The 23072-nt window shown below is 55.5% G+C and overlaps 2 protein-coding genes across 12 annotated transcripts; one reads left to right on the top strand and one right to left on the bottom strand.

Moving 5' to 3' along the window:
* The first annotated feature begins 245 nt into the window (after positions 1-245).
* NDST2 (N-deacetylase and N-sulfotransferase 2) lies at positions 246-8816 on the top strand. 6 transcript variants are annotated; one of them, XM_055536210.1, is made up of 15 exons: positions 246-573; positions 2709-2748; positions 2829-4161; positions 4362-4449; positions 4760-4914; positions 5101-5286; positions 5547-5675; positions 5805-5987; positions 6074-6170; positions 6807-6930; positions 7061-7235; positions 7416-7586; positions 7687-7796; positions 7997-8099; positions 8207-8816. In XM_055536210.1, exons 3-15 carry the CDS (start codon positions 3157-3159, stop codon positions 8330-8332), a joined length of 2652 nt encoding a protein of 883 aa, XP_055392185.1. In that variant the 5' UTR covers positions 246-573; positions 2709-2748; positions 2829-3156; the 3' UTR covers positions 8333-8816. The 6 variants fall into 6 exon arrangements, with proteins under 6 accessions (XP_055392185.1, XP_055392194.1, XP_055392203.1 ...); XM_055536219.1 differs by having other exon boundaries at positions 2586-2748; XM_055536228.1 differs by having other exon boundaries at positions 1223-2748; positions 5176-5286.
* Positions 8817-8930: 114 nt separating this feature from the next.
* On the bottom strand, positions 8931-22954 carry ZSWIM8 (zinc finger SWIM-type containing 8). Of its 6 annotated transcripts, none has more exons than XM_055536144.1 (26): positions 22444-22953; positions 20114-20267; positions 19774-19868; positions 19431-19603; positions 19148-19255; positions 18954-19035; positions 18715-18835; positions 18114-18315; positions 17789-17964; positions 16429-17422; positions 15562-15693; positions 15252-15431; positions 14967-15150; positions 14662-14760; positions 14024-14148; positions 13364-13604; positions 13107-13265; positions 12777-13005; positions 12309-12598; positions 11929-12152; positions 10926-11411; positions 10500-10683; positions 10225-10401; positions 9943-10062; positions 9510-9620; positions 8931-9409 (listed from the first exon to the last, which is right to left on the bottom strand). In XM_055536144.1, exons 1-26 carry the CDS (start codon positions 22649-22651, stop codon positions 8949-8951), a joined length of 5715 nt encoding a protein of 1904 aa, XP_055392119.1. In that variant the 5' UTR covers positions 22652-22953; the 3' UTR covers positions 8931-8948. The 6 variants fall into 6 exon arrangements, with proteins under 6 accessions (XP_055392119.1, XP_055392129.1, XP_055392138.1 ...); XM_055536154.1 differs by having other exon boundaries at positions 15583-15693; XM_055536163.1 differs by having other exon boundaries at positions 10524-10683; positions 22444-22952.
* Positions 22955-23072: the final 118 nt, after the last annotated feature.

The following is a 23072-nucleotide window of genomic DNA, read 5'->3' as shown; positions in this document are numbered from 1 at the left end:
TGAGGCGAGTTTAGGATTGGGGTTGGGGAGAATTTGCGCTCTTCGGAGGTGAGCTCCGAGTCTCGCCCCGCCCCCGGGCCCCGCCCCCGTCTAGGGCCGCCCCGCCCCCTCCCCCGCAGCCCCTCAGTGTGCCGGCCCGGCTCCCCCTCCGCCGGGCCGAGTGGAAGATCCCGCACCCTCGTCCCGCCCCGGCCTCGGGAGCCGCGCCGCCGACGCTCGCCAGGCTGTGCCACCGCGCGGGAAGGAGGGGGGCGCCTCTCCCGGGGGCGCGCGGAGCCGGCTGTCTCTGAGGTCGCGGCTCAGCCGAGCGCTGGGAAGCACCGTTCAGCAGCCCGGCGCCTCGGCCGCGCGGCTGGCAGGCCCAGAGGCGGCGGGGACCCGAGCGGGGCCGCGAGCGGCAGCGCGCCGCCTCCCCCCGGTGGGAGCGGTGGTTGGGCCCGGCTGCGGCAGAACGTTCGCTCGGAGATGGCGGAGCCGCCGCGACGCGGCCCGAGGCCCCGAGAGCAGGGAAGCCGGGCAGCCCCGGGACGTGGCGGAGCCCGGGGACAGCGGGGACGCCGCCCAGTCCGCCGGGTGAGCCGCCCTTGAGGAGACCCCCGCTCAGAGTGTGGCCCCCGCCCACGGTCCCCGCAAGCTCTCCCCTCACAGATTTCCCTCGGTGTGGCCACCGAAACCGCCCGCAGGGGCGTCCCCGGCGGCCCCTCGGGGCGGCCCGCGCTCCCCTCCCCCTGTCCCTTCCGCAGGCCGTCCTGGTCGTGGCCTCATTCCTCTTGGCTGGTCCCCTTTGCTCCGGGTGCCTCCTCCCCTCGGGGCTCTTCCAGCCCGACGCCCGCCCCGATGTCACCGCAGACCCTCCTCCGCGCGCCCCTAGCCCCTTCTTTCCCCTTGAATGCTTCACGCCCTCCTCTCTCCATACCCACCTGTGAACCCACGTCCCCCCTAGCTGGGCCTTCCGTCCGTGACCCCAGGTGCCAGCGCCCCACGCTCCTGTCACTGCTCGGTCCCCCTCCTCCCGCGGCATCTGCACTGCTGGTCTCCCAGCGCGGGGCCCACACCCCCGCCTTCCTCAGCCCCCACCTCAGTTGCTCTTCTCCCGCTGTTGCGCACACATTCAACAACCCCTCCCCGGCCGTGGTCCAGCTTCGGTATTTATCGTCCCACCCCGCGCCCTCCCCCAGGACTTTCTCATTACCCCTTCTCTGAATACTGGTGCTTCTTCTAGGTCCGAAGCTAAAATGCAGTGGTTAAGAGCAGGGCTGGAGCTTGACAGGCCTGACTTTGAATCCCAATTCCTCCATTGACTGAGCTGTGTGATCCTGGGCAAGTTACTAAGCTTCTCTGGACCTCAAATTACTCATATGTAAAACGGGGATATTACTTACCTCTTAGGACTGGTGTGAGCTTTAAATATAGAGAAAGCTCTTGGAAGAATGTCTGGCAAAGATAAGCCCCCAGTAAATGTTAACTATTATCCTTAACATGAGTGATCACCCCCCAGTATCCACTTCCCCCGTTGTACAGTGATTTCTTCTCATTACTGTGTTTACTGCAAAAAGTTTCCTCTAGGTCTTAGGATTCACCCCTTCCCATCACCATTTTGATCCTTTCCCAGCTCTCTCTTCATGCCAGTTAGTTTTACTCAAGCCAAAGCTGAACTGTTCTTAAACTGTCTTTCTCAATTCTGAAGGACCCCTATCTCTGCGTAATCACCCCAAAATGTGTATGTGTGGGGAGTGAGTGGTAGAGATTGCCAGCCACTGGCCTTACTGGAAATGATTAACATGGGGAGAGTGACAGTAAAGCTTCTAGTTGGTCTTCTTAAGAAAGTCTCTGAAATGTAGAGCTCTTTACAACTATTCTCCGATGGTACTTTCTCCTTTCTCTGTTATTGATTGGATACTACTTAAGCTCCTGTTGCTCTCTGCCACCCAGCCCTACTCAAGCTTGCTCTGTTTCTGTAATAGGACTCAATCCTTCATGTCTGTCTAGGCTGGCTCAGGACCCTTCTGAGCCGTTTAGGGATGAGGATGTAGTACCATCCAGGCTAGGTTAGGAAGAAGAAGCAGAGTGGATAGGGAGACAGACTCTGGTCTCACCTCTCTAGCTTGTCTTAGGTGCCAGTGATATGGCCTACTCTGGGGCTGCATTTTTATCACCCCTCCTGACATTGGCACAGGTGAGGTAAAGAGCAGGGGTGAGTAATTTTTCACAAGGAGTGGGGAAGAGAATCCTCAGGTTCTGGGCTTGGAAGGTAATAGAATGATTAGCTAGCACTATTTGTCTTTGCTCTTGAATTCCCCTATCATAGTGTCCACCGGACTGCAAGTTCGTTAGTGCTGTTAGCCTGAGATGTTGGGTTTGATAGATGAGGGAGATTAACAGGCACATGAGTTTCCTCTTATCTGATATTTCGTTGGAACATGGGACTTCTGGGGCTTTCCTTCCCTTCTTCACAGGAAGACCAGACCCCCCTACTGGCTGACCAACTGCTCAGTCACAGGCTGGGAACTCCTTTCAGAGCAGGTTCATTTTCAGCCTCCTGGGCTATTTGGCCTCTTACTGATGGGAGATTTGTTCTCTTCCAGACCTTGGATATACTGCTTCAGTTCTGAACTTAGTTCAGGGAGGAGAATTTAGACAGCATTCTAAGAAAGGGAACAGGCTGTGAAGCTAAGGTATGAGACTCAGATTGTGGTGTTCTTCTACAGGAGCTTGTTCTTGGAGAACAAACCATCCTGTGAGCAGGAGGTAAGAGAGATGGGGTGAATGGGGGGCATGGATTAATGACAGTTTCAAGGAGAGAAGTAATGCACCAGTTTCTCTTACAGGTTGTGAGGAACTCTGTCTGACATCTGATGTGACGAGCTCAGACAGGACCAAAGGTGGAGCCTGACTAGATTTGCATCCTGAAGGCATGGGCCAGTGGGCCATGGTGACCTGAGACCAATGAACTCTGTCCAATTGCCCCCTGTTGCCCTTTCTACCTCCTCTACCCTATACTAAGGGGACTTGTTTCCGCCTTCACAGGGAGCTGACCCTGCGGGAATCCCTTTCCCCTCTTTTCATATCCTTCTACCCTCCCGGAGAGCCTCAGCCTATAGAACTCCTACCTCCCATCCCCTGAGGTGGTTCCCATCCCTGCCTCACCTCCCCGCCATGCTCAAGCTGTGGAAGGTGGTACGCCCAGCTCGGCAGCTGGAACTGCACCGCCTCATACTGCTGCTGATTGCTTTCAGTCTGGGCTCCATGGGCTTCTTGGCTTACTACGTATCCACCAGCCCCAAGGCCAAGGAACCACTGCCCCTCCCCTTGGGAGACTGCAGCAGTGGCGCGGCGGGTGGTCCTGGCCCGGTTAGGCCTCCAGTCCCACCCCGGCCCCCCAGGCCTCCAGAGACAGCGCGAACTGAACCCGTGGTCCTTGTGTTTGTGGAGAGTGCATACTCGCAGCTGGGGCAGGAGATCGTGGCCATCTTGGAGTCTAGCCGTTTTCGTTATAGCACTGAGCTGGCACCTGGCCGAGGGGACATGCCCACACTGACTGATCATACCCGTGGCCGGTATGTCTTGGTCATTTATGAGAACCTGCTCAAGTACGTCAACCTGGATGCCTGGAGTCGGGAACTGCTAGACCGGTACTGTGTGGAGTATGGTGTGGGCATCATTGGCTTTTTCCGAGCCCATGAGCATAGCCTACTGAGTGCCCAGCTCAAGGGCTTTCCCCTTTTTCTCCATTCAAACTTGGGGCTTCGGGACTACCAAGTGAATCCTACAGCTCCACTCCTACATCTCACACGTCCCAGCCGCCTGGAGCCTGGGCCACTACCCGGTGATGACTGGACCATCTTCCAATCCAACCACAGCACCTATGAACCAGTGCTTCTCGCCAGCCTTCGGCTGGCTGAGCCCCCTGTGCCAGGACCAGTGCCTCGCCGGGCCCGGCTTCCCACTGTGGTGCAGGACCTGGGGCTTCACGACGGCATCCAGCGGGTGCTGTTTGGTCACGGCCTCTCCTTCTGGCTCCACAAACTAGTTTTCGTCGATGCCGTTGCATACCTCACTGGCAAGCGCCTCTGCTTGGACCTTGACCGTTACATCTTGGTAGACATCGATGACATCTTTGTGGGCAAGGAAGGTACCCGCATGAAGGTGGCTGATGTTGAGGTCAGTCTTTCTTTTTCCTGACTCCAGTTTCTTTCCTTAGAAGCTGTTTCAGGCTCTGTCCCTTCAGACTCCCTCCCTTGATTCTAAGCTTGTCATAGGTAATGCTCCCTGCCCTTTTATAGGCAAGAGGAATGCGACTTCTCAATTTTCTCCTTAGATTGCTCTCTCCTGATTTCTCATGTTCCTGCTACTCTTCCCAGGCCCTGTTGACCACGCAGAACAAACTCAGGACCTTAGTCCCCAACTTCACCTTCAACTTGGGCTTCTCGGGCAAGTTCTATCATACTGGTGAGCTCGTTCGCCTGTTCCTTCAGCATATCAGTCTTAGTTTGATCTGTCCCTTCACTGTCCATCCTAGGCAGACAGGTTGGAGAAAGGGGGCAAGGTTTGGGGTCAGAATGCTGTGAGGAGCTAGCGGTGGCTGGGAATTTCAGTTAGCATGGGTGGCTGGAGGGCAGGTTGGCAATGGGGAAAATAGTCCTAGGTGGGCAGAGGTCAGCCATGTTGTCCCAAGGATGGAAAGCAGTTCATGTTGGTACAGAACGAAGGAGGACCAGGGCCTAACTGGCTGTGGTCAGTGGTCAGTGTGTGGTCATAGGGACAGAGGAGGAGGATGCTGGGGACGACATGCTGCTGAAGCACCGCCGAGAGTTCTGGTGGTTCCCCCACATGTGGAGCCACATGCAGCCACATCTGTTCCATAATCGCTCCGTGCTGGCTGACCAGATGAGGCTCAACAAACAGTTTGCTCTGGTGAGACCTTGGATCTCTTCCCCATACTTTTCCCCAAAGCTAATGCTTCCTTTTCGACCTTTCCCTAGCAGAGTACCCTTTCCTTGTCCTTTCCTATTTTCTTTCTGTAGAGGCATCCCCACCCCCTTTACCCTCTACTCCCCAAACCTCACCAGGTCCTGGTGAGAGTCTATGCCCCATTCCCAGGAACATGGGATTCCCACGGATCTGGGGTATGCTGTGGCCCCCCACCACTCCGGCGTGTACCCCATCCACACACAGCTCTATGAAGCCTGGAAATCTGTGTGGGGCATCCAGGTGACCAGCACTGAGGAGTACCCCCACCTCCGCCCTGCCCGCTACCGCCGTGGCTTCATTCACAATGGCATTATGGTGAGGGACTCCCAGTACAAACCTCAATCAAACTCCCACAATCGGCCAGCCTCCAACCTGCATTATCCAGGCTCGTCCGTAATAATAGGGGGTAGAGGGGTGAAAAGTCATAATGCATAGAGCAAGAGCTTTATTGCTGTAACTTCAAGCTGTCCTCTATAAACCCAGGGAATCCTAAAGTGCCTCAAGTCTTCTGTCCTTCATCTAGTTCTCATTCTACCTTCCAATCTCATCTCTCCCTGTTTTTTCTTTTCTTTCAGGTGCTGCCGCGGCAGACATGTGGTCTCTTCACTCACACAATCTTCTATAATGAGTATCCAGGAGGCTCTCGTGAACTCGACCGGAGCATCCGAGGTGGAGAACTCTTTCTGACAGTGCTGCTTAATCCGGTAAGGTGCCGAGAGGAAGGGCTAGAAGATGAGACAGCCGGTGTTTGCAGGCTGAGACTTTTGCTCACCAAGCCCGCTTTTGAAGTGCGGTAGGCTCTCCAAATTTGACATGCAGGCACCCCCTTTCAGATCAGCATCTTTATGACTCATCTGTCTAATTATGGAAATGATCGGCTGGGCCTGTACACCTTTGAGAGCCTGGTGCGCTTTCTCCAGTGCTGGACGAGGCTGCGCCTACAGACCCTTCCTCCTGTCCCTCTTGCACGAAAGTACTTTGACCTCTTCCCTCAAGAGCGAAGCCCCCTTTGGCAGGTAGAGGTGGAGCTCAGGCTGACCTAGAGACATGATGGGGGTGGCTGTTGAGGAAAAGATTATCTGATTATTGGCCTCACCTTCAGAATCCCTGTGACGACAAGAGGCACAAAGATATCTGGTCCAAGGAGAAAACCTGTGATCGGCTCCCCAAGTTCCTCATTGTGGGACCCCAGAAGACAGGTGAATCATCCTTAGCCAATTTCTGTTGCCTTGCCTTAAATCCAGAGAACTCTCTGGCCAAGGAATTCCCTTCTCATAGCACCCCTCATTAATCAGTCCCTTGAGTGACTTTCGTTTTCGGCCGTGCTGGGTCTTCGTGGCTGTGCGGGCTTTCTCTAGTTGCGGCATGTGAGCAGGGGACTGCTGTCCAGTGTGGTGTGTGGTCTTCTCATTGTGGCTTGTTGTGGAGCTCAGTCTCTAGAACGCGTGGCCAGCAGGTTTAGCTGCTCCACAACATACGGGATCTTCCCCAGCCAAGAATCAAACCGGTGTTCCCTGCATTGTCAGGCAGATTCTTAACCACTGGACCACCAGGGAAGTCCCCTTGAGTGATTCTTAACCTGGTTGTATATCAGAATTATGTCTTTTTTTGTCGTCATTGTCTTTTTTAAAGATCCACAAGTGATTCCGATGCATAGTCAAGGCTGAGAACCATTTTAACCCTTCCCTGGACCTCTCTCTAGCTTTTCTTTTCTCGCTCTAGTTTGGCCAAAGGGTGTTTTACTACCCAGAGTGATTGTTTTCTGACCTCTTTCAAGCTGATGTTGTTGAGCTGGATTCTCTCCCACCATGGCCTGGACTTTCTCTCCCATTTAGGGACCACAGCTATTCACTTCTTCCTGAGCCTGCACCCAGCTGTGACTAGCAGTTTTCCTAGCCCCAGCACCTTTGAGGAGATTCAGTTCTTCAACGGCCCTAATTACCACAAGGGCATTGACTGGTGAGACCTGGGATGCTTCTCAGAACATTCCTTTTCCTCTTAAACCTCCCCCATTCCTGCTTCTACCAGCACGGGCATCTGGCCCCTTCTCTCTGCAAATTGTCTTCCTCTCCTCTCTACTACTTCCTAGGTACATGGATTTCTTCCCTGTCCCTTCCAATGCCAGCACTGATTTCCTATTTGAAAAAAGTGCCACGTACTTTGACTCAGAGGTTGTACCACGGCGGGGAGCTGCCCTCCTGCCACGAGCCAAGATCATCACTGTGCTCACCAACCCTGCTGACAGGGCATACTCCTGGTACCAGGTGAGTCTGAAGCTAGGGACACATTAGAAAAGAGGTGGTGACCACTGGAGAGACAGGAAGGAGTGAGGGTCGGGAAAGGAAGCTAGCGCCTTGGGGAGGGGTCTGTCCACCAGACCAAGAGGAAAGGCAGAGTAATTGTCAGGTCACCGATTCCTTCCCTTCCTACCCCTTGTCCTTCAGCATCAGCGAGCACATGGAGACCCAGTTGCTCTGAACTATACCTTCTACCAGGTGATTTCAGCCTCCTCCCAGGCCCCTCCAGCACTTCGCTCCCTACAAAACCGTTGTCTTGTCCCCGGCTACTATTCCACTCACTTACAACGCTGGCTGACTTACTACCCCTCTGGACAGGTACAGTTCCCCAGTAGCCCTCATGGGGGTCCCCTTCCTTTTCCTGTCAGCCCAGTGGCTTTTAAGGAATATAGAGGGAACCACATCCCTGTCCCTTTAGTTGCTGATTGTGGATGGGCAAGAGCTGCGTACCAACCCAGCTGCCTCAATGGAGAGCATCCAGAAGTTCCTGGGTATCACACCCTTTCTGAACTACACACGGACCCTCAGGTGGGAGAGCATGACCCAGGGGAGGATGACTCTGGGGGAAATGGGGACGCAGATTGACCATGTCTGTTTGGAAGAGAAATGAATTTACCCTGTCTTGCGAGGAGAGGCATGTGTCCCTGTGGGCTGGGAGAGGTAGTAGTGTTCATTTGTGGGGCCTGGATTTCTTTTCTGTTACTTCATGGCCTTTTCCTGTTGAGCAGGTTCGATGAAGATAAGGGATTCTGGTGCCAGGGACTTGAAGGTGGCAAGACTCGTTGTCTAGGAAAGAGCAAAGGCCGGAAGTACCCAGATATGGACGCTGAGGTAAGGAAAACCAGGGACAGGGTTTCCCTCTCCACGTCTAAGAGCTATCTGATCCTATCCACTCCTTAGTATTCTTACTCCTCTGACTTCATTTTTTCTCCTGTTAGTCCCGCCTTTTCCTTACGGATTTTTTCCGGAACCACAATTTGGAGCTGTCAAAGCTGCTGAGCCGGCTTGGACAGCCAGTGCCCTCATGGCTTCGAGAAGAACTGCGGCATTCCAGTTCGGGCTGATGTATCAGCCTCTTGTACCAGCAAAAGCCCCCTGCTTCCTTAAGGGGGCAAGCCCAGAGCAGGGCAGTCCCTCCCCCTTCTACCTCAGTGGCCTTCAGGCCTGGGATGGCTGAGAAGGGTAGGGCATCCCTTTCCCATAGTTTTGGGGTATAATAAAGGGGATTCCCTTGATACCCTGCAAGATGGTACTAGGCACCTTTGGCCCATGGTCTTGGAAGGTGGAGGGAATGAGAGGGTCCAGACAGAGGGTAGAGGAATGTATTAATCCAGTGCTTTCCCTCTTCATCCCCAGCAGTGTATCTACCTATACTGGCTATGGGAGGGACCCCTTACCATGGGATCAATGGGATCTACCTGTGGCCCGGCCTCCCTAATGTCATTCACATTGAATGGGGATGAGGTCGGACGATGGCTCATAGAGCTGAGTATGAGCCCCAGCTGTGGGCTAGAAATGACTTTAATAAACGTTCTTATTTTTCTGTTTTGTGTGCCTCGCTGGAGTGGGAGAAACCTAGAATAAAGGAAGTATCCAACTTTTCCTCTGCCCTAGTTCAGGGTTCATCCACACATGGAGGAAAAGAAGGGAAAGGCCCAGGCAGACGAGAGTAAAAAAAGTTTATATATTTATAAATGCCAAATAAATACCAGAGGCCACCCAATGCCCGCTCCCAGACAGGGCTGTCTCCCCCAACCCTAGGCTCCTAGGGTCTGAGGCATCTTGGCCCCAACCTACAGCCCAAGAGCAGCTGCCAGTCTGGGCTACTGGGGAACTGAGTGGGGATGATCTGTCCAGCCAAGACTCATTCCCCCTTGGTGAGGGGCCCCCATAGCCACAGGCCTGTGTCCCTGTATAGGGCCCTATGGGGGTCAGACTCAGGGGGAGAAGGTGGTCATCTCGAGTGAGACCCGCTGCCACAGCTCCTTGGTCTGTTTGCTGCGCTTGAGATTCTGCAGGATGTCGTTGAACTGCATCATACCCATGGGTGTCAGGCAGAAGGCGCTGCGAGCGCTGCGGATGGCATTCACAAAGTCGTCGTAGTCGGCGGGGGTCAGGTGAATCAGGCGGTGGTGGATGTACTGGATGGGGTGAGGAGGATCAGCCACTGAGCACAGGATCAGGCCCCTCCCCCTGCCTGCCCAAGTGTTTCACCCTGCTCCGTACTGCCCAGGTGGTCACCTGCATGTATGCCTGCTGGCAGCGCTGCACCAGCTGGTGGAAGGCCGGGGCACGCAGGTGGTTGTGGGCGTGAGCAGGGCTCAGCCGCTGCAGCGTCTCCATGACGATCTCCTGCAGCACAAACGGGCTCAGCACCCCCTTGGCTGCCCCCACACAGAACTGGTGCACGTAGTTCACTCCTGGGGGGCAGGGGAGGGGCATGAGACGGGGGTGGCCACCTCTGCCCTAGGGACCCAGCTTTACTCTCTCAGCTCTGGCCTGGCAGAGAGCCTCCCTCCACCCCAGGAGCTGAGGTCACCCCCCGCCCCCCGCGCACGCACACATACCCGACCAAGGCCTCAACTCTGAGCAAGAGCTAGGAAGGAGGTCTGGGATAGGAAGGTTGGGGAAGCAGGTGAGGGCGGACAATGGTCCTGGGGAGGGGAGGTGTTACCCAGCTTTGCCGCCAGCCCCAGCAACCATTTGACATCATCAGTGTAGGGAGGGGAGCGAGAGAAGTTGTTGGGGTGATCGTTGTGTGCCCGGCGACCCAGCATCTCCAGTGCCAGCATTCCTGGGAGCAAAGGGTGGGACCATGGTAAGGGTCCATCCCCTGCCCCTTACCTCAGCCTATCACCCAGCCCCCCAGTAAACAAACTAAGAGATCAGGTGGGGAAGGGCCATTAAAGAGCCTCTGGCACTGCTGGTCGGGGTGCAGAAAGGGACCTCCTCTCACCGACGCGGTAGGCAGCATGCAGGTGGTGTAGGCTGTGCGGGTTGACAGGCTGGCTGTGGGTCTCCTCCTCGGGTGGTGGAAAACCCCCGCTCACCAGAGGGCTGGGCTGTGTGGTCAGGGCAGGCAGTGAGGCACCCTGGATGGCTGGAAACGTGGAAGCTGGATGGACACTGCTCACTGAGGGTAGGATGAAGGCCATGTGAGGAACTCAGAGCCCAAAGGGGGACCGATTCCCTCCCCACCTCCCCTGCCCAGCGTGCCACCCCTCCATTCACCTGTTCCCTGTCCCCACAACTCACAGGCCACACTGGTGGGCAGTGGGAGCCCTGGCTCTGTGTGGTAGGGATGTACTGTGATGGGTGCCATGGAAGGGACGGGGAAAGACACAGCAGTGGCAGCAAGTGAGGGGGGAGTCACCGAGTAAGGGTACTGAGCCCCTAGGAATGCAGGATGCACACCCTAGAGGTGGGGAGAAGAAAAGGAAGATAACCAAATTGTGTTAGGATGGAGCTCTTTCCTGTTCATCCCAGACCTGGGCATCCCTGCATTTCTTAGCGTAGTGGGGCTGGTCCCCTGACTCCTGCCCCCTCACCAGGACTCTGGGACAGCCCCATCATCCTCCCGGAGTGCCCTCCTCCAATCCGTGAACCCCCAGTGAGCTCCCCGACATGCCCAGCCTCCCAGAAGAACACTGGTCTCACCTGCGGGTATGCAGAGCTGGCCACAGGGAAGACGGCAGGCCGGGGCATATGAGGCATGGGGTGGGCGGGGTGAGCTGGGTGGGTGAGGTATTGAGGGCTGCAGGGCAGGTGGGGCTGTAGAGCAGTGTAGGGGTGCAGGCCAGGGGAATGACCGTGCCCCAGTCCTGGACCTGGATATAAACTGGACCCCACCGAGATGACTGGCACCACCGTGGCTGCTGTCACTGCTGCCGCCGCCACTGTAACCGGCTCAGTCCCTGGGCCCCCCCTGCCCTCAGGCAGCCCCCGCCCAGCCTCCCCAGCTGCCCTGATCCCACTGGCACTACAGCTTGTAGCCCCTTCACGGGCTGTGGATGAGCCACCTGCTGTTTGCTCATATAGCCAGAACCACTGGTGAGCAACCTCAAACAACACTTCGGGGTATACGCCCCCACCCTTAGCCGCCTCTTCCACTGCCATGCAGGCCTTCTCCAACATCAGGTTATCCTGAAAGGGAGGGGCAAAGAGGGTTAAGGATGAAGGGCTTTACTCAGGGACAGTTTTAGGTGACAAATGCTGATGTCTTCTTCAGAGTTGGCTGGTTCTGGGGAGGCAGCCAAGGTCAGAGCCAACGTTCAGAGTCAGTGTCAGCGCAGTGACTGCTTCACATAGACAATGAACAAATCTCTGTTGACCAGCAGAAGTCAAGACCCAAGTTGCAGTCCCAGTTCCAACCTAATTTAGCTACTCCCAGCCAAGTTCATCATCTCCCTCAGGCCTTCCCCAAGCACTCCACCCCCAGTGATAATCTCTCTGGTATAGGAACAGTCCCATCCTTAGAGTTGTAAAGGATGTAATGGATGTTAAAGCACGTTAGTATGTCAACTGTCACCATGAGAGGACCAATCGGATAGTTCATGAATGCCAGGATTGTGAAATCAAGACCTGGGCCATCAGTTTTTCCCATGCCCAACCTTCCTGCCCAGATGTCCCAAAGCAGGTCCCCAATGGCCTCTAGAAATACCTGCTCCTTGCACTGCACCAGGGCCCGCTGGATCTCATTGGGGTTCAACGCATGGGCATGAGGCAGGCAGCTTAGGGCGAGTTCCGCCGCTGCCCTCACCATGTTGGAGTCTCGTGCCCGTGATGCCCTGTCAGCCAGGGACGCAACCTCAGGGGGCGTCAGGTGCCCATCCCAGCATTCTACCAGTATAGTCAGGGCTGCACTGCCAATCTCCATTGCCTGGCCTTCAGGAAAAGGAGAGAAGAACAGAATGTGGTTAACACAGGCAGTGGGAATGGGAATGGTATCTCTCCTATCGGGTCAGTAACTACAAGGATAAGGGTCTTACCACCATGCATTAATTCCCTTCCCATACCCAAATCAAAAGATACTAGACTTACCTGTAATCCAGGAAACGTGGGAAGAGTAAGTACGTGAGAGCCAGTTGGGAGAAACAAAGTTGTGCAGGCCAAGGGCATAAAGCCCGATCTCAAAGGCGCAAAGGTGCAGGTTGCGGTGAGGACCCTGGTGGCCCCCTGAGGAAGATGGGTGTGTGAAAATGGAAGTGCTGCTGTTGCCCCCTGCCTTGATCAGCACTGTCTTCGCCAGCTCGAAGTAGAAGTGTGCAGCTGCCTCTGACGGCTGATTGGGTACATGGGGGGCATGACTCTCGGGACGGCGGCCCTTGTACCTGAAGGGGCAATGGGGTAGGGACCGGGATTGGGGTTTCTCTGAAATGGGTGTCCAGGGAGGCTGGAAAAAACCAGGGTAAGTGAGGACACTGAGGGGGACTGGTTGCATTACCCTAGGGATGTGGCTCTCGGGGTGGCCAGGGCAGAAGAGAAGGGTATTTATTTCTTCCCACTGACCTGCCAACTTCAACAGTCTTCGCCCGGGCCCCTCCACTGGCACTGGCCCGGCGACTTCCACTGGAGGACGAGGAGCCAAGGGAGTCTGAGGAAGAGCTGCTGATGCTGTCACTGTCCTGTCCTCGACCCCAGGAGGTAGGGGCCCAGCCCCCTCTCAGCGGCCTCCTGCTTAAGGTTGGGGAGCTATCCGACGTCGTTTCAGGGGCACTGCTGTCAATGCTGGCCATGCCTAACCCACAAGACAAGTCAGTCTCAGAAATGTGCTCCAGAAGTCAGACTCCAACCTTTAGGAATATCCTTCCCTCCACGTCATCCCATGGGCTGTCGTACCTGTGTGCTTCTTCTTAGGCCGCCCTGGTGAGCCCCAGCCCCGTCCGTTGTAGCCTCCACGGCTGCCAAGTGCCAGGCGGCTGGGAACCTTCCCCTCTGGCCTTGGGGTCAGAGCTGCTTCAGATGGAAGACCCTCACAGGGGGAATGTGGGGAACTCTCTACATTGGGAAAATAGGACACCAGGATGAGCCTGGGAAAGGGGAACCCAACATGGCTCCAGACCATTCATCCCCCCTGCCCAGTGCCCCCACCTCACCAGGCACATTCTTCTCTGTGAAGCCCTCAGTGGGGCCTGGCCCAGCCCCTGCCACACTCCCTGGCTGAGCAGGCCCTGCAGAGCCTGAGGTCAGAGGCTGCAGGGCCCCTGGGGCAGATGGGCCCCCATGCTTTGAAGGAGACCTCTGGCTGGCTGTGGCCGGGCGGCTGGATGAATAGAACGAACTCAGTGTCTGTGGTTTATGCGTCTGGCTCTCTCGGTCCAAGAGTTTGTCTAAGATCTGAAAGAGAAGCGGTGACAGGAGGACCTTTATCTCCTGTCTTCTATTACTTTTCTTTCTCCTTGTAGCAGCTTAAAACTTCCTCCTCGGGAAGGCTTTCCTCCACAGGAGAACCTTCTAGACGAGAGGGGCTGGCTTACATGTCTTGGTATGCCCTGTAACACTGACCACAGGACTGAGTATATTCATATTCAATAAATATTGAAATGAATGAATGACTTTATGCCCTCTTCTCTTCTTCCACCTCAAGCCCAAGCATTCCTATAAGAAGCAATGGTCTCTCATGTTCCTGACGAGGTGTTCCAAGATTCCCCCGTTATCTCCTTAAAGAATAGCCCTTTCTCATCATACTGGAAACCCCCTGAGAAAGGTAAAATGTGCTCTCTTTGCCTGTTAACCCCAGTGCCGCAGCCCCTCACCTTCTTGAGTCTGGCCTGGTCGTCTTTGTAAGTGATCATCAGGGCCAGGGCAAGGTCGCCCTTCTCCCGGCGTGTGCCTTCACACAGCAGCGGGTGCTCTGCCTCACTTACTGTTGTCTTCATGCCTGTGAGAAAAGAGGCACCCAGGGGGTTGTGAGTGGCCAGAACTCCCAGGACAGGGCTCCCAGCCACCAGCGTGTGAAGTAAGGGGTTCCAGTTCAACCGTATTCCCTGTGGAAGGTGCCCACTGCCTAAACTGGTCTGCTCTCTGAGGCTTTCATAGTTTGGCCCTTCTACTGTCCTGATACATCCATCACTTCAGGGAAGCTGGGCTCCTCACTCTCACGAAGACTTAATTGCCCCTGTGTCTTTATTCAGTGTTTTGTCCACCTACCTGGAACTTAACGGATCCTTTAACACATCCCACACTCTATCCCCTTCCTAGAGCTTTACCCTAGGGTTCGATTTTGCTGTCCTTGTAACACCCAATGTTCACAGCACACGTTTTTGCCCTAAATTCTTGACAGTCTTGTAGGCCCTGCTAGCTTTCCCCTTTCCACAGAGGGCCCATGTCTCAACGCCCTTCAAGACCTGGGCCAGGCTTAGCTCACACATGGGCTCAAGACAGACAGACTCACCCAAGGCAGCAACTGCTGCTTCAAATCCCAGCTCCTCGTCCCCGGGCATCTCGTTGTTCCAGTTGCGACTTGGGGGTCGGGAACCCGTGGGAGAAACCACTAGATAAAAGTTGCCGTACATTACATAGAAGTAACATGGGACAGAATAAAAGGGAAGAAACCCAAGATGTTCATCATTCTAGATCCTTCTAAGAAGCTGCCCGATGTGTCTTAAAGGGAGCTCAAAGCCTTGGGGCTCTTGGTTTCTCCTTAGAGAAAGCTACCCTGCCCCAGTTCCCCACTTTCTTTCGAGTCAGGCATCATACCTGGAGCACAGAGCACATCAAAGATGAAACTGGCCAACATGAGAGGCAAAACTGGCCGATAATCACAGAGCGTCCCCTCACGAAGCTCCTCTGCCCGGCAACGCACCGTACTCATCTCACTTGGACCCAGAGGGATCTTCTTGAGCAGAGTGGCCACCTCAGACTCCTGATAGGCCAGCTTCACCTGCGGGCACAGGGAGGCGCTCAGACCGCTAATACCTGATGGACATCAAGGTGCAAGGCTCTAAGGAGATGGCAGCACACAGTCCAGACGGAACCTCTGACCTCCAAGGCCTTGGTAGAAGCTGGGGGCCGCTGGAGCTCCAAGGCAAACATGCCCACTCGGAAGGCCAGGTTGTGGTGCTCTGGACGCTCACTTAGCACTGTCAATAGGAAAGCTGCCTTGGTCAGTGTGTTCGTAGCCACCCAGGTCTGGCGGCTTGTAGATACCTTATTCTTCTTGCCCTGATGAGGGAAGCACAAGGAGGCAGGCGGATGAGTCTGACTCACCTTGGTGGAAGAAGGAGACTCTCGCCTGGGGGTGTGGGAGAGGGTTGGGGGTGACGTGGAGGGAAGGGTGAGGGGTCTCTCTCACCTTGGCAGGGGGCGGCTCTACCTTGAGGTCAGGCGGGTTGGCTAGCAGGTCCTGGGCAAGTTCCACGGTGAGGCGGGAGGCCTCACTGCTGTAGCCATGCGCATGCAAGGCCTCAGCACAGGCAAACAGTATCTGGAAAAAGGACATGGGCACCAGACGTGTTGAAGCCCTAATGCTCCCGAAGGGCAGGACACCACACTCACTCAGGCAGCACATCTCCCGTGAGCACCGACTATCCACTGGGCCCTGTGCCAGTCCCACCAGAAACTCACAGCCAGTTAGAGACACAGACACACACACAGGTGTGCAGCCAGCTACTACTGGGAAAGGTCCAGAGGGCAGCAGATGGGGGGGATGCCTCGCTGGGACCTGGGGTAGTCTCAGAGAAGACCTTCCAAAGGATGGGATCTCTAAGATCTCTGAGGCATGAAGAAGGAACAGGGACTAACCAGACGAGGGGAAAACAGTCCAGACAGACTGATCCGTGCACAAGTACGGATATAGGAGAGCATGGCAAGCTATGGGAATGGCTCAACTGAGTATAGTACAACAGTAGCTAGATGAAGCTGGAGAGGCAGGCAAAGATCACAACAAGTGGAGCCTTGCAGGCCATGCCAAGGACCTTCATTTCCACCCTAAGGGCGGTGGGAAACCACTGAAGAGTTAAAGCAGCAGAGTGACACAACCAAACATTCCAGGAAAATCAGCAGACAGAAAAGAGAATGGACTGTAGGCAGCGAGGCCAGTGAGGAGTCTGCTACAGGATTCTAACCATCGCACAACAGTCCTCTAACTCCCAGAGGCTGATGGTCCCTCTCCCAGCTATGGGCATGGGGTGCCCTCAGAGTCCTGTCCAAGTCCCCTCACCTCCATGCGGCTCTCCTGCTCCAGCGGCTTCAGTCCAGCAAACAGGTCGTGCTCCTCCCCAGCCCCACCCTCGGCCTTCTCTTCCTCGCCCCCAGCCCCGTCCTGGGCATTCAGATAGTATGCCTGGTAGTCGTCATCCTCCTCGCCAACCACAGGGGCTGCCTCTTTGGTTTTAGGGAGTCCATTGCCACTCTCGTCTGTGGAAGGGAGGTCGTCCCGGGTACAGAGCTCCCTGGGCAACAGGCCAGGGGGGCCAACAGAGGCTGTGGGAGGCTCAGGCCCTTCTGAGAAGTACACACCACCATCTTCTTCGTAAGTATCTGGAGGTTCAGGAAGGAAGGTAGAAGGGCCTCGCGAGCCACCAGGGTGGGGGCAGGGTGGCGGGCTCTCAGGGAATCCACCGAAGGTGCTGGCCTCTGCACCCAGGGCCAGGCTGCTGTCGTCCAGGCTCATCTCAGCCAGATCCGGCTCCAGGGAGCTGTCCTCACTGCTTAGCCGGCGCTTGCTCCCGCTGCCCACTGAGCCCTTGCCCCCACAGCCAGCCCCACCCAGTGTTTTGGCTTTGCCCCCACCTGGACCCATCTTATGCAGTGCCTTATCTCCCCCCTCAGCCGAGAGGCGGCGGGGACCCCGCTGTGATGCGGGGACCCCCTCACCCAATCCCTTGCGTTTGGCCCCCGGCTCCTTGGGCCGCACAGCTGGCTCGGCAGGAAGAGGCCGGGGCCGCTCCCGGGATTCTTCCAGGCCCCCACTGCGTGAGGCGCCCGGCCGAGGGGGCAGGGCTCGGGCCCAGCACAGGGCCAGCTTCCGGTCAGTGGCGCTGTAGGTGACGCCGGGCAGTGGGTAGGCCTCTTCCCAGTTGAAGTAGCAGGCCTCCACTGCCGGCCGGAAGCCAGGGAAGAGCCGCTCCAGGGTCTTCTTGTGCTGTCCCCGCTTCACGTTCTCAATCACCTTCAGCTGCCACTGGCGCAGCTGCACACACAGTTCCCGGCGGCTGGGGGAACAAAGAGGGGGCACGCTGCTGGGAGGTGGGGGCGGCTACACTCTGTACCAAGGAGGGAGGGGTGCAGAGGGGGCGATGACGAACCCCAAAAGCGGGTTACAGGGAAGGACCCTGGGAAGCACTTCTTGAGCCAGCCCCACAGACATCACTTGAACACTCAAGGATTTGGGAGAGTGGACTACTTACGAAAGGGCCTTCCAGGAAAAGGACTCATAAATCACTGGAAACCTAATGCTCAGCACCTCCCGTCTCCCCAGGACTAGAAGAGTGGTAAGTGTGTGTGCATGAGGAGATGAAGGCTGGGTCATCCAGGGCTGGGCTGCCTCCAGACCGTGGTGAGCCTTGGGGGAGACTCACCGCTGGGGGCTGAGTGCAGGGTCCAGCACGGCCAGTCTCCACAAGGTGACCATCTCGTCACACATGCTGGCGCAGGCATGGGCCGCCACCTCGGACTGCCCATTGCTCCGGCCTGTGTGCCCACTGGCGCTGCTGTGAGAGGCTGAGGTGCGCACGCTGTACCACCAGCCTGTTATCTGGAAACAAAGAGGGCTCTGAGATGAACTTACTAAGTTGGAGAAAGACAGAGTAGCCCGCTCCAGTGTCCCTGTCAGCAAGAAGGGGTTGCGGCTGAGAAAGGGAGAGGATGAACCAGCATGGGGTTACCTGGCTCTGGGAGAACTACCTGCTCATAGGTGAGGCACTGGTCAGTGAGGATTTCCAACAAGGGGGCAGCATTACTGTCCCTTCGCTTGAACATCTCCCGCACGATGCTAAGCAAGTTCCAGACGCCCTCTGGCTCACGGCCCCTCAGAGGGCGCAGCAGACATGCCCATTCGGCGGCGGCCGGAGGCTCCGTGGAAGACAGATACATGGAGTTCACATCACTGTGAAAGTCGCAGAGTGGAAAATGATGACCCTAAGATGGGGCTGAATAAAGCAGGTGAAAGAGCAACACGACTTTGACACAAAAGGGTTCAAAACACAAAGTACAGGGGAAAAGTATGACCCTGACAAAAATTCTTAATCGCTCTCTGCCTCAGTTTCCCAGTTGCTGAAAGGAAGAAAAGTAACGCATGCTCTACCTGAGGACAGACCACTCTGTGACTACTTAAAATTCTCACCACCCACTGATTGCACAAGTAACGTCTCCTCTGCCCCAGGCAGGGAACCGATACAGGGAATGGAAGTGGGGGAGGCGGGCCCTGACGAAACAAAGGACCTGTCCACAGCCTGGAGGAAGAGCCCCTTCCACCACAGACACAGCACGAAGAGACCCAGTTTACCTGAACACCACAGGGGAGGGGCCGCAGAACTTGTGCAGTGTCTTCTTGATGTTGTCGGTGAGCGTTGACTCGTCCAAATACCACGTACTCTGATCGGAGGCGGAGGGCCCTGCTGTGGGGTCTGGGGGTAACAAGCAGTCAGTCACCTGGAGGCAGGGGCTTGGATCTGTCTTAGTAACTGGCGCTCTGCACCCCCAGCTTGCTTTCTTCCTGCTACCCTTCTTCCTCACCACACTCACCCGGGGCTCCACACACTGTATTGATGGCTGTTGACTGGGAGGAGAGGAGTTCATCCAGGAGACGTTGGGCTGTGGGGAGGATCTGACCAGAGAAAGGGACACAAAGGCAGAAGTGACCTAAGGAGGCCAGGGCCTCACAGGAAGGCTGATACGCAGCCCTAGAGCTGGTTGGAGGGCGTGCCAGCCTCCCTCACCTGCTGTGGGAGCTCACTGATGAGGTACTGAGCAAATTTCTGCAGTTGGTCCCTCTGCAGCCGAGACAGGGACTCTGACACGGGGGCCCGCAGGCAGACCGCAGAAGCCTGAAGGGAGCACCGAGAGAAGTGAAACAATCTGAGGAAAGACTTGCCAACACCGGAGCTGGGGACAGAGAGGCCGAGTCCGGGAGGCAAAGGGGTTCACACTGTGGCCAGGGACGCAGCAGAGAAGAAGGGGATGGAGTGGAGGACAGGGCCAGGATAAATGGGGAGGGCTCACGTTGTGGATGCGGAAGAGGCAGAGGGCCACGACGTGGGTGCACCACTTGGCCCCAGCACCACACGTGCAGCTGCAGGAAGTGACTCGGCAGCGGTCAAACATCACAGCCACGTTGTAGGCTCCTTTGGGGGGCACCATCTGAGGCGGCACCACTGTAGCACTCAGGTGGAACCCTGGGAAGAAACGCGGGCATGGCCAGGGAGAGCCGCCAAGACGCAGGCCTCTGCGTTTGAACCTGTGGTTATTTAGACAACCTGCTCCAGCTTCTTGCAGTAGTTCCTGAATTCTTAACACAGGGAAAGGGAAGAGCCGGAAGTACCACAAGGCAGGACAGGACCCATACCTATCTGCAGAGGGTCCTTCACAGCCCTCATGCGGAACAGCTGATCCCCTCGCTGGAACTCATCTGCACTGCCGTTGGCCAGGCAGGAATAGAGTCTGCGAGTGAAGAAGAGGACATGGCCATGTGTATCAAATACCCTACAGACCCTGTCAGAGACTGCCCTGCCCTGGGCACTCTCCCCAGTGTTACACCCTCTTGGGGAAAATCCCAGGTTCTCCCTGCCCCTGCTGTCTTTTTACCACAGCCCCAAGCACAGCATCTCCTTTGTTCCTTGGGAAGCCTGGCACACAGTGCGCAACTTCAGGGCCCCACCCCTCCACCGTCAGTCCTTTAGACTCACCGAATATCCTCTTCATTCTCAGGGAAGCTCCAAAAAGCAATGCGCAGTTGTAGCTGCTCAGGCACTGGGGGGTAAACTTTCTCCACCACTTCAAATGGGATATGAAATGCCACCTGCTTTGCTGACAGCTCCACCAGTGGGATCACCAGTCCATCTACGGAAACAAAGGTCAAGGTGAGGAGAAAGAGGAAGGGAAATGAAAAGGGCCATGATTATTCAGCACCAATGCCAGTGCCACATCTTGGGGTCCCCCACTTTCACTATGAAAGGAGGACATCTGGATGAAAAACCAAGGGACCCCCTCTGTCAGGATACATTAATCCTTAAGACTCTATCTGAGGAAAGGGAGCTAAACAAACCCCGGGCAACAGCCTACTGGAAGATGCCTGGGATGTCCCAGAAACTCCTGGCCAAACAGGTGTGTTCCAGGGTCCCAGAAAGTAATGAGTCTCACTTGGCTTGGCATCTAGTTTGCCATATACCTAGCACTTTAGATTCATATTACACTGTTAATATATCTCACCAGTCATTCTCTTCTCTAATTGCTTTTTTTTTTTAACTATCCTTTTTCTCTAAATGACTCTGTGCCTCCACCTAAGGAGGAAAGGCAGTCTAGAACCCAGAAGAGTTTAAGAGAGGAGCCTCCAGAAGCAAGAGAGTCTGCCCTTTCTCTGGCACTTGAACCCTGGCTTTCCACAACAAATGCCCTGGAGTAGGGGATTGGGAAGGGGGTTAGGTTATCCTAAGGTAATCTGCTGCTCCTGGAATCACTTGGAGTTGAATGTAGTTACCATTCAAAGTGTAACACATTGTTTTAATCAAAAAGATACAAAAAACTGCATATCTCACCAAACTGATGGATTAAAACACATATTAGAAAATGATGGAGCTGAAAGGAACTTTTCTAAATAAGATAGTTTCCCTTGGTTCTTCCAGTCAGCGACCAAAAAAGGGTCGGGTTGGGAAGGGGTGGAAATGACGTGTTTTCCTAGATTTTAACCTGTTCAAGAAGATACCAACATGTTGAAAACTTTTTTTTTAAACTGGAGTATAGTTGATTTATGTTAAAAATCTTCACCATCTTCAGTTATTTCCCTGAATGAGGGAGCTCTAAGCCCCAAGACTACCCACACATGCAAATATGAAAGAAGCAGAGCGGCCACAGAAGACCCACAGCGAAACTGCCGCCGTGCACGTGCGTGTGTGGGTGTCTGTGTGTGTGTGTAGAGGGCATATGGTATCTAAGTGAAGATAAATATTATCACTTCTAAGTAGTGACACATGTAAGTTACTCTCTTTCCCTAAGGAGTGCTGGAAATCTCTGCAGGACAGTTTGAAAAACAGGACCTTAGAATGTCCACAGTAGAATCACAAATTAAACCGCTCAACTGGTGAAAAAAGTCCACTTCCAATGAAGCCCAGGAAAAAACTGTGCCTTGAGGAAGGCAAAGAAAGAATGTCCTGAGTCCTAAGCCTGCAGGACTTCTGCAATCACGACTCTCCTCTTCCATCCTCTTTAATAAAAACAAATCCTTCACAGCATTAATCAGTTAACTCACTGAAAGACCCAAGGATGGAAGAAACTCAAGTGAAAACAAGAATGTTTCATGAGACTCTGGAGACAAGTATCTACACTCCTCCCCAGGCTCCAGGTGACGGAAATCTAAGGTTTTAATACATTGGTCCCAGCCATAGTTTCTGACCGGTATTCAATTCGGCCAGGAACCGAGCCTCTGATCTAAACCTATGTGACATCTGCTCTCACCAGCCAGTTCACCTCCACTTTCCTCTGGATGAAATCCCTTCTTGGTGCAGCTGGGATGAGAGATCATCACCTTGAAAAAGCAGCTCCAAGTGCACTTTGCAATGGGGTGACACCTCAAGTGGTCACTTCTTCACAATCGGCCCCCTACTCATATTCATTTCTATTTTCTGCCCTGCCTCAGGCTGAACTGGATAAGTACTCCCAGGTCAAAGTGGGAATTCCCTTTTACCCTGTCTCTAAGGCCAATGAACGACAAAAGATCTACTTTCTGTTGTTACTCCTATCTAACTCAGGATTCCCCAGTCATCACTCCAACACACACACACATACACACACACGCAGGTGTGGAGAAGACAGCCCCAGGAAGACCGGAAAAGCGCGCGCGCGCACACACACACACACACACACACACACACACGCAGGTGTGGAGAAAGCAGCCCCAGGAAGACAGGAAAAGCGAGTCCTGAAGTCCGTTCTAAGCTTGGGACAGCTCCCGGTCCGGGACAGCTCCCGGTTAGGGACAGCTCTAAAGAAAGGCCGGAGCACGGCCAGCCCACTCTCTCACCTCGCATTCTGGTACCGCCACTGCCACCTCCGCCACCGCCGCCAGTGGGGGAATTGGGCCCCGCTGACTGTTTGCGCCATCCCCGCCAGTTCTGGCAGAGGCTCTCAGCCTCAGAGATGAAGGAACAGAGCGAATCCTCCTCAAAGCGGTCCGAATCCTCGAAAGAGAAGCGCTCTCCGTCCTCCCACTCGGCGAACATCAGCTCCATGGGGCCCGCACCCCCCGGAGCCGGGTCCCCCCCCGCGGATCCGGGGCCTGGGCCGCCGGCCGGGGACTGTGGGGAGGCCCGGGGCCTGAGGGGCGAGCCGGGGCTGGGGGTGGCCGGGGCGCTCAGGGCGGCCGTGCCGGACGAGGATCTCAGGCCTGGGAGAGGTATGGGACGGGGCCTTGCCCAACTGCTAGGTGTGAACAGGGATCGCAGCCAGACTCGGAGACTCAGGGCCCGGACGAAGCGCTCGGCAGCCGGGGCCTCTTAGAGGCTGCGGCGCCGCCTCCCCCATCAGCTGATCTGAACTTCCGGCCGCGCCGGCCACCACCACTTCCGCCCTCACGCGCCCAGGAACACGACCCGGTGCGCGCGGACAAAAGGGAGCCGTTTTAAATGCTACTTTTATTTTCTTTCTGGAGCT

Source organism: Bubalus kerabau, chromosome 1 (genome assembly GCF_029407905.1).
Source record: "Bubalus kerabau isolate K-KA32 ecotype Philippines breed swamp buffalo chromosome 1, PCC_UOA_SB_1v2, whole genome shotgun sequence".
NCBI classification, from domain to species: domain Eukaryota; kingdom Metazoa; phylum Chordata; class Mammalia; order Artiodactyla; family Bovidae; genus Bubalus; species Bubalus kerabau.
Note: the sequence above shows the minus strand (reverse complement) of the source record. Positions and strands in the feature narration are given on the sequence as shown.

Excerpts from the sequence above, each read along its gene's own strand:
- NDST2 (XM_055536210.1), top strand. The coding sequence starts at position 3,157 with ATGCTCAAGCTGTGGAAGGTGGTACGCCCAGCTCGGCAGCTGGAACTG. Across the intron at positions 6,171-6,806 it reads TGTGGGACCCCAGAAGACAG|GGACCACAGCTATTCACTTC; the intron begins GTGAATCATCCT and ends TCTCCCATTTAG. Across the intron at positions 7,797-7,996 it reads AACTACACACGGACCCTCAG|GTTCGATGAAGATAAGGGAT; the intron begins GTGGGAGAGCAT and ends CCTGTTGAGCAG.
- ZSWIM8 (XM_055536144.1), bottom strand. The coding sequence starts at position 22,651 with ATGGAGCTGATGTTCGCCGAGTGGGAGGACGGAGAGCGCTTCTCTTTC. Across the intron at positions 13,006-13,106 it reads GCCTAAGAAGAAGCACACAG|GCATGGCCAGCATTGACAGC; the intron begins GTACGACAGCCC and ends CTTGTGGGTTAG. Across the intron at positions 9,410-9,509 it reads GCCAGCAGGCATACATGCAG|TACATCCACCACCGCCTGAT; the intron begins GTGACCACCTGG and ends CACCCCATCCAG.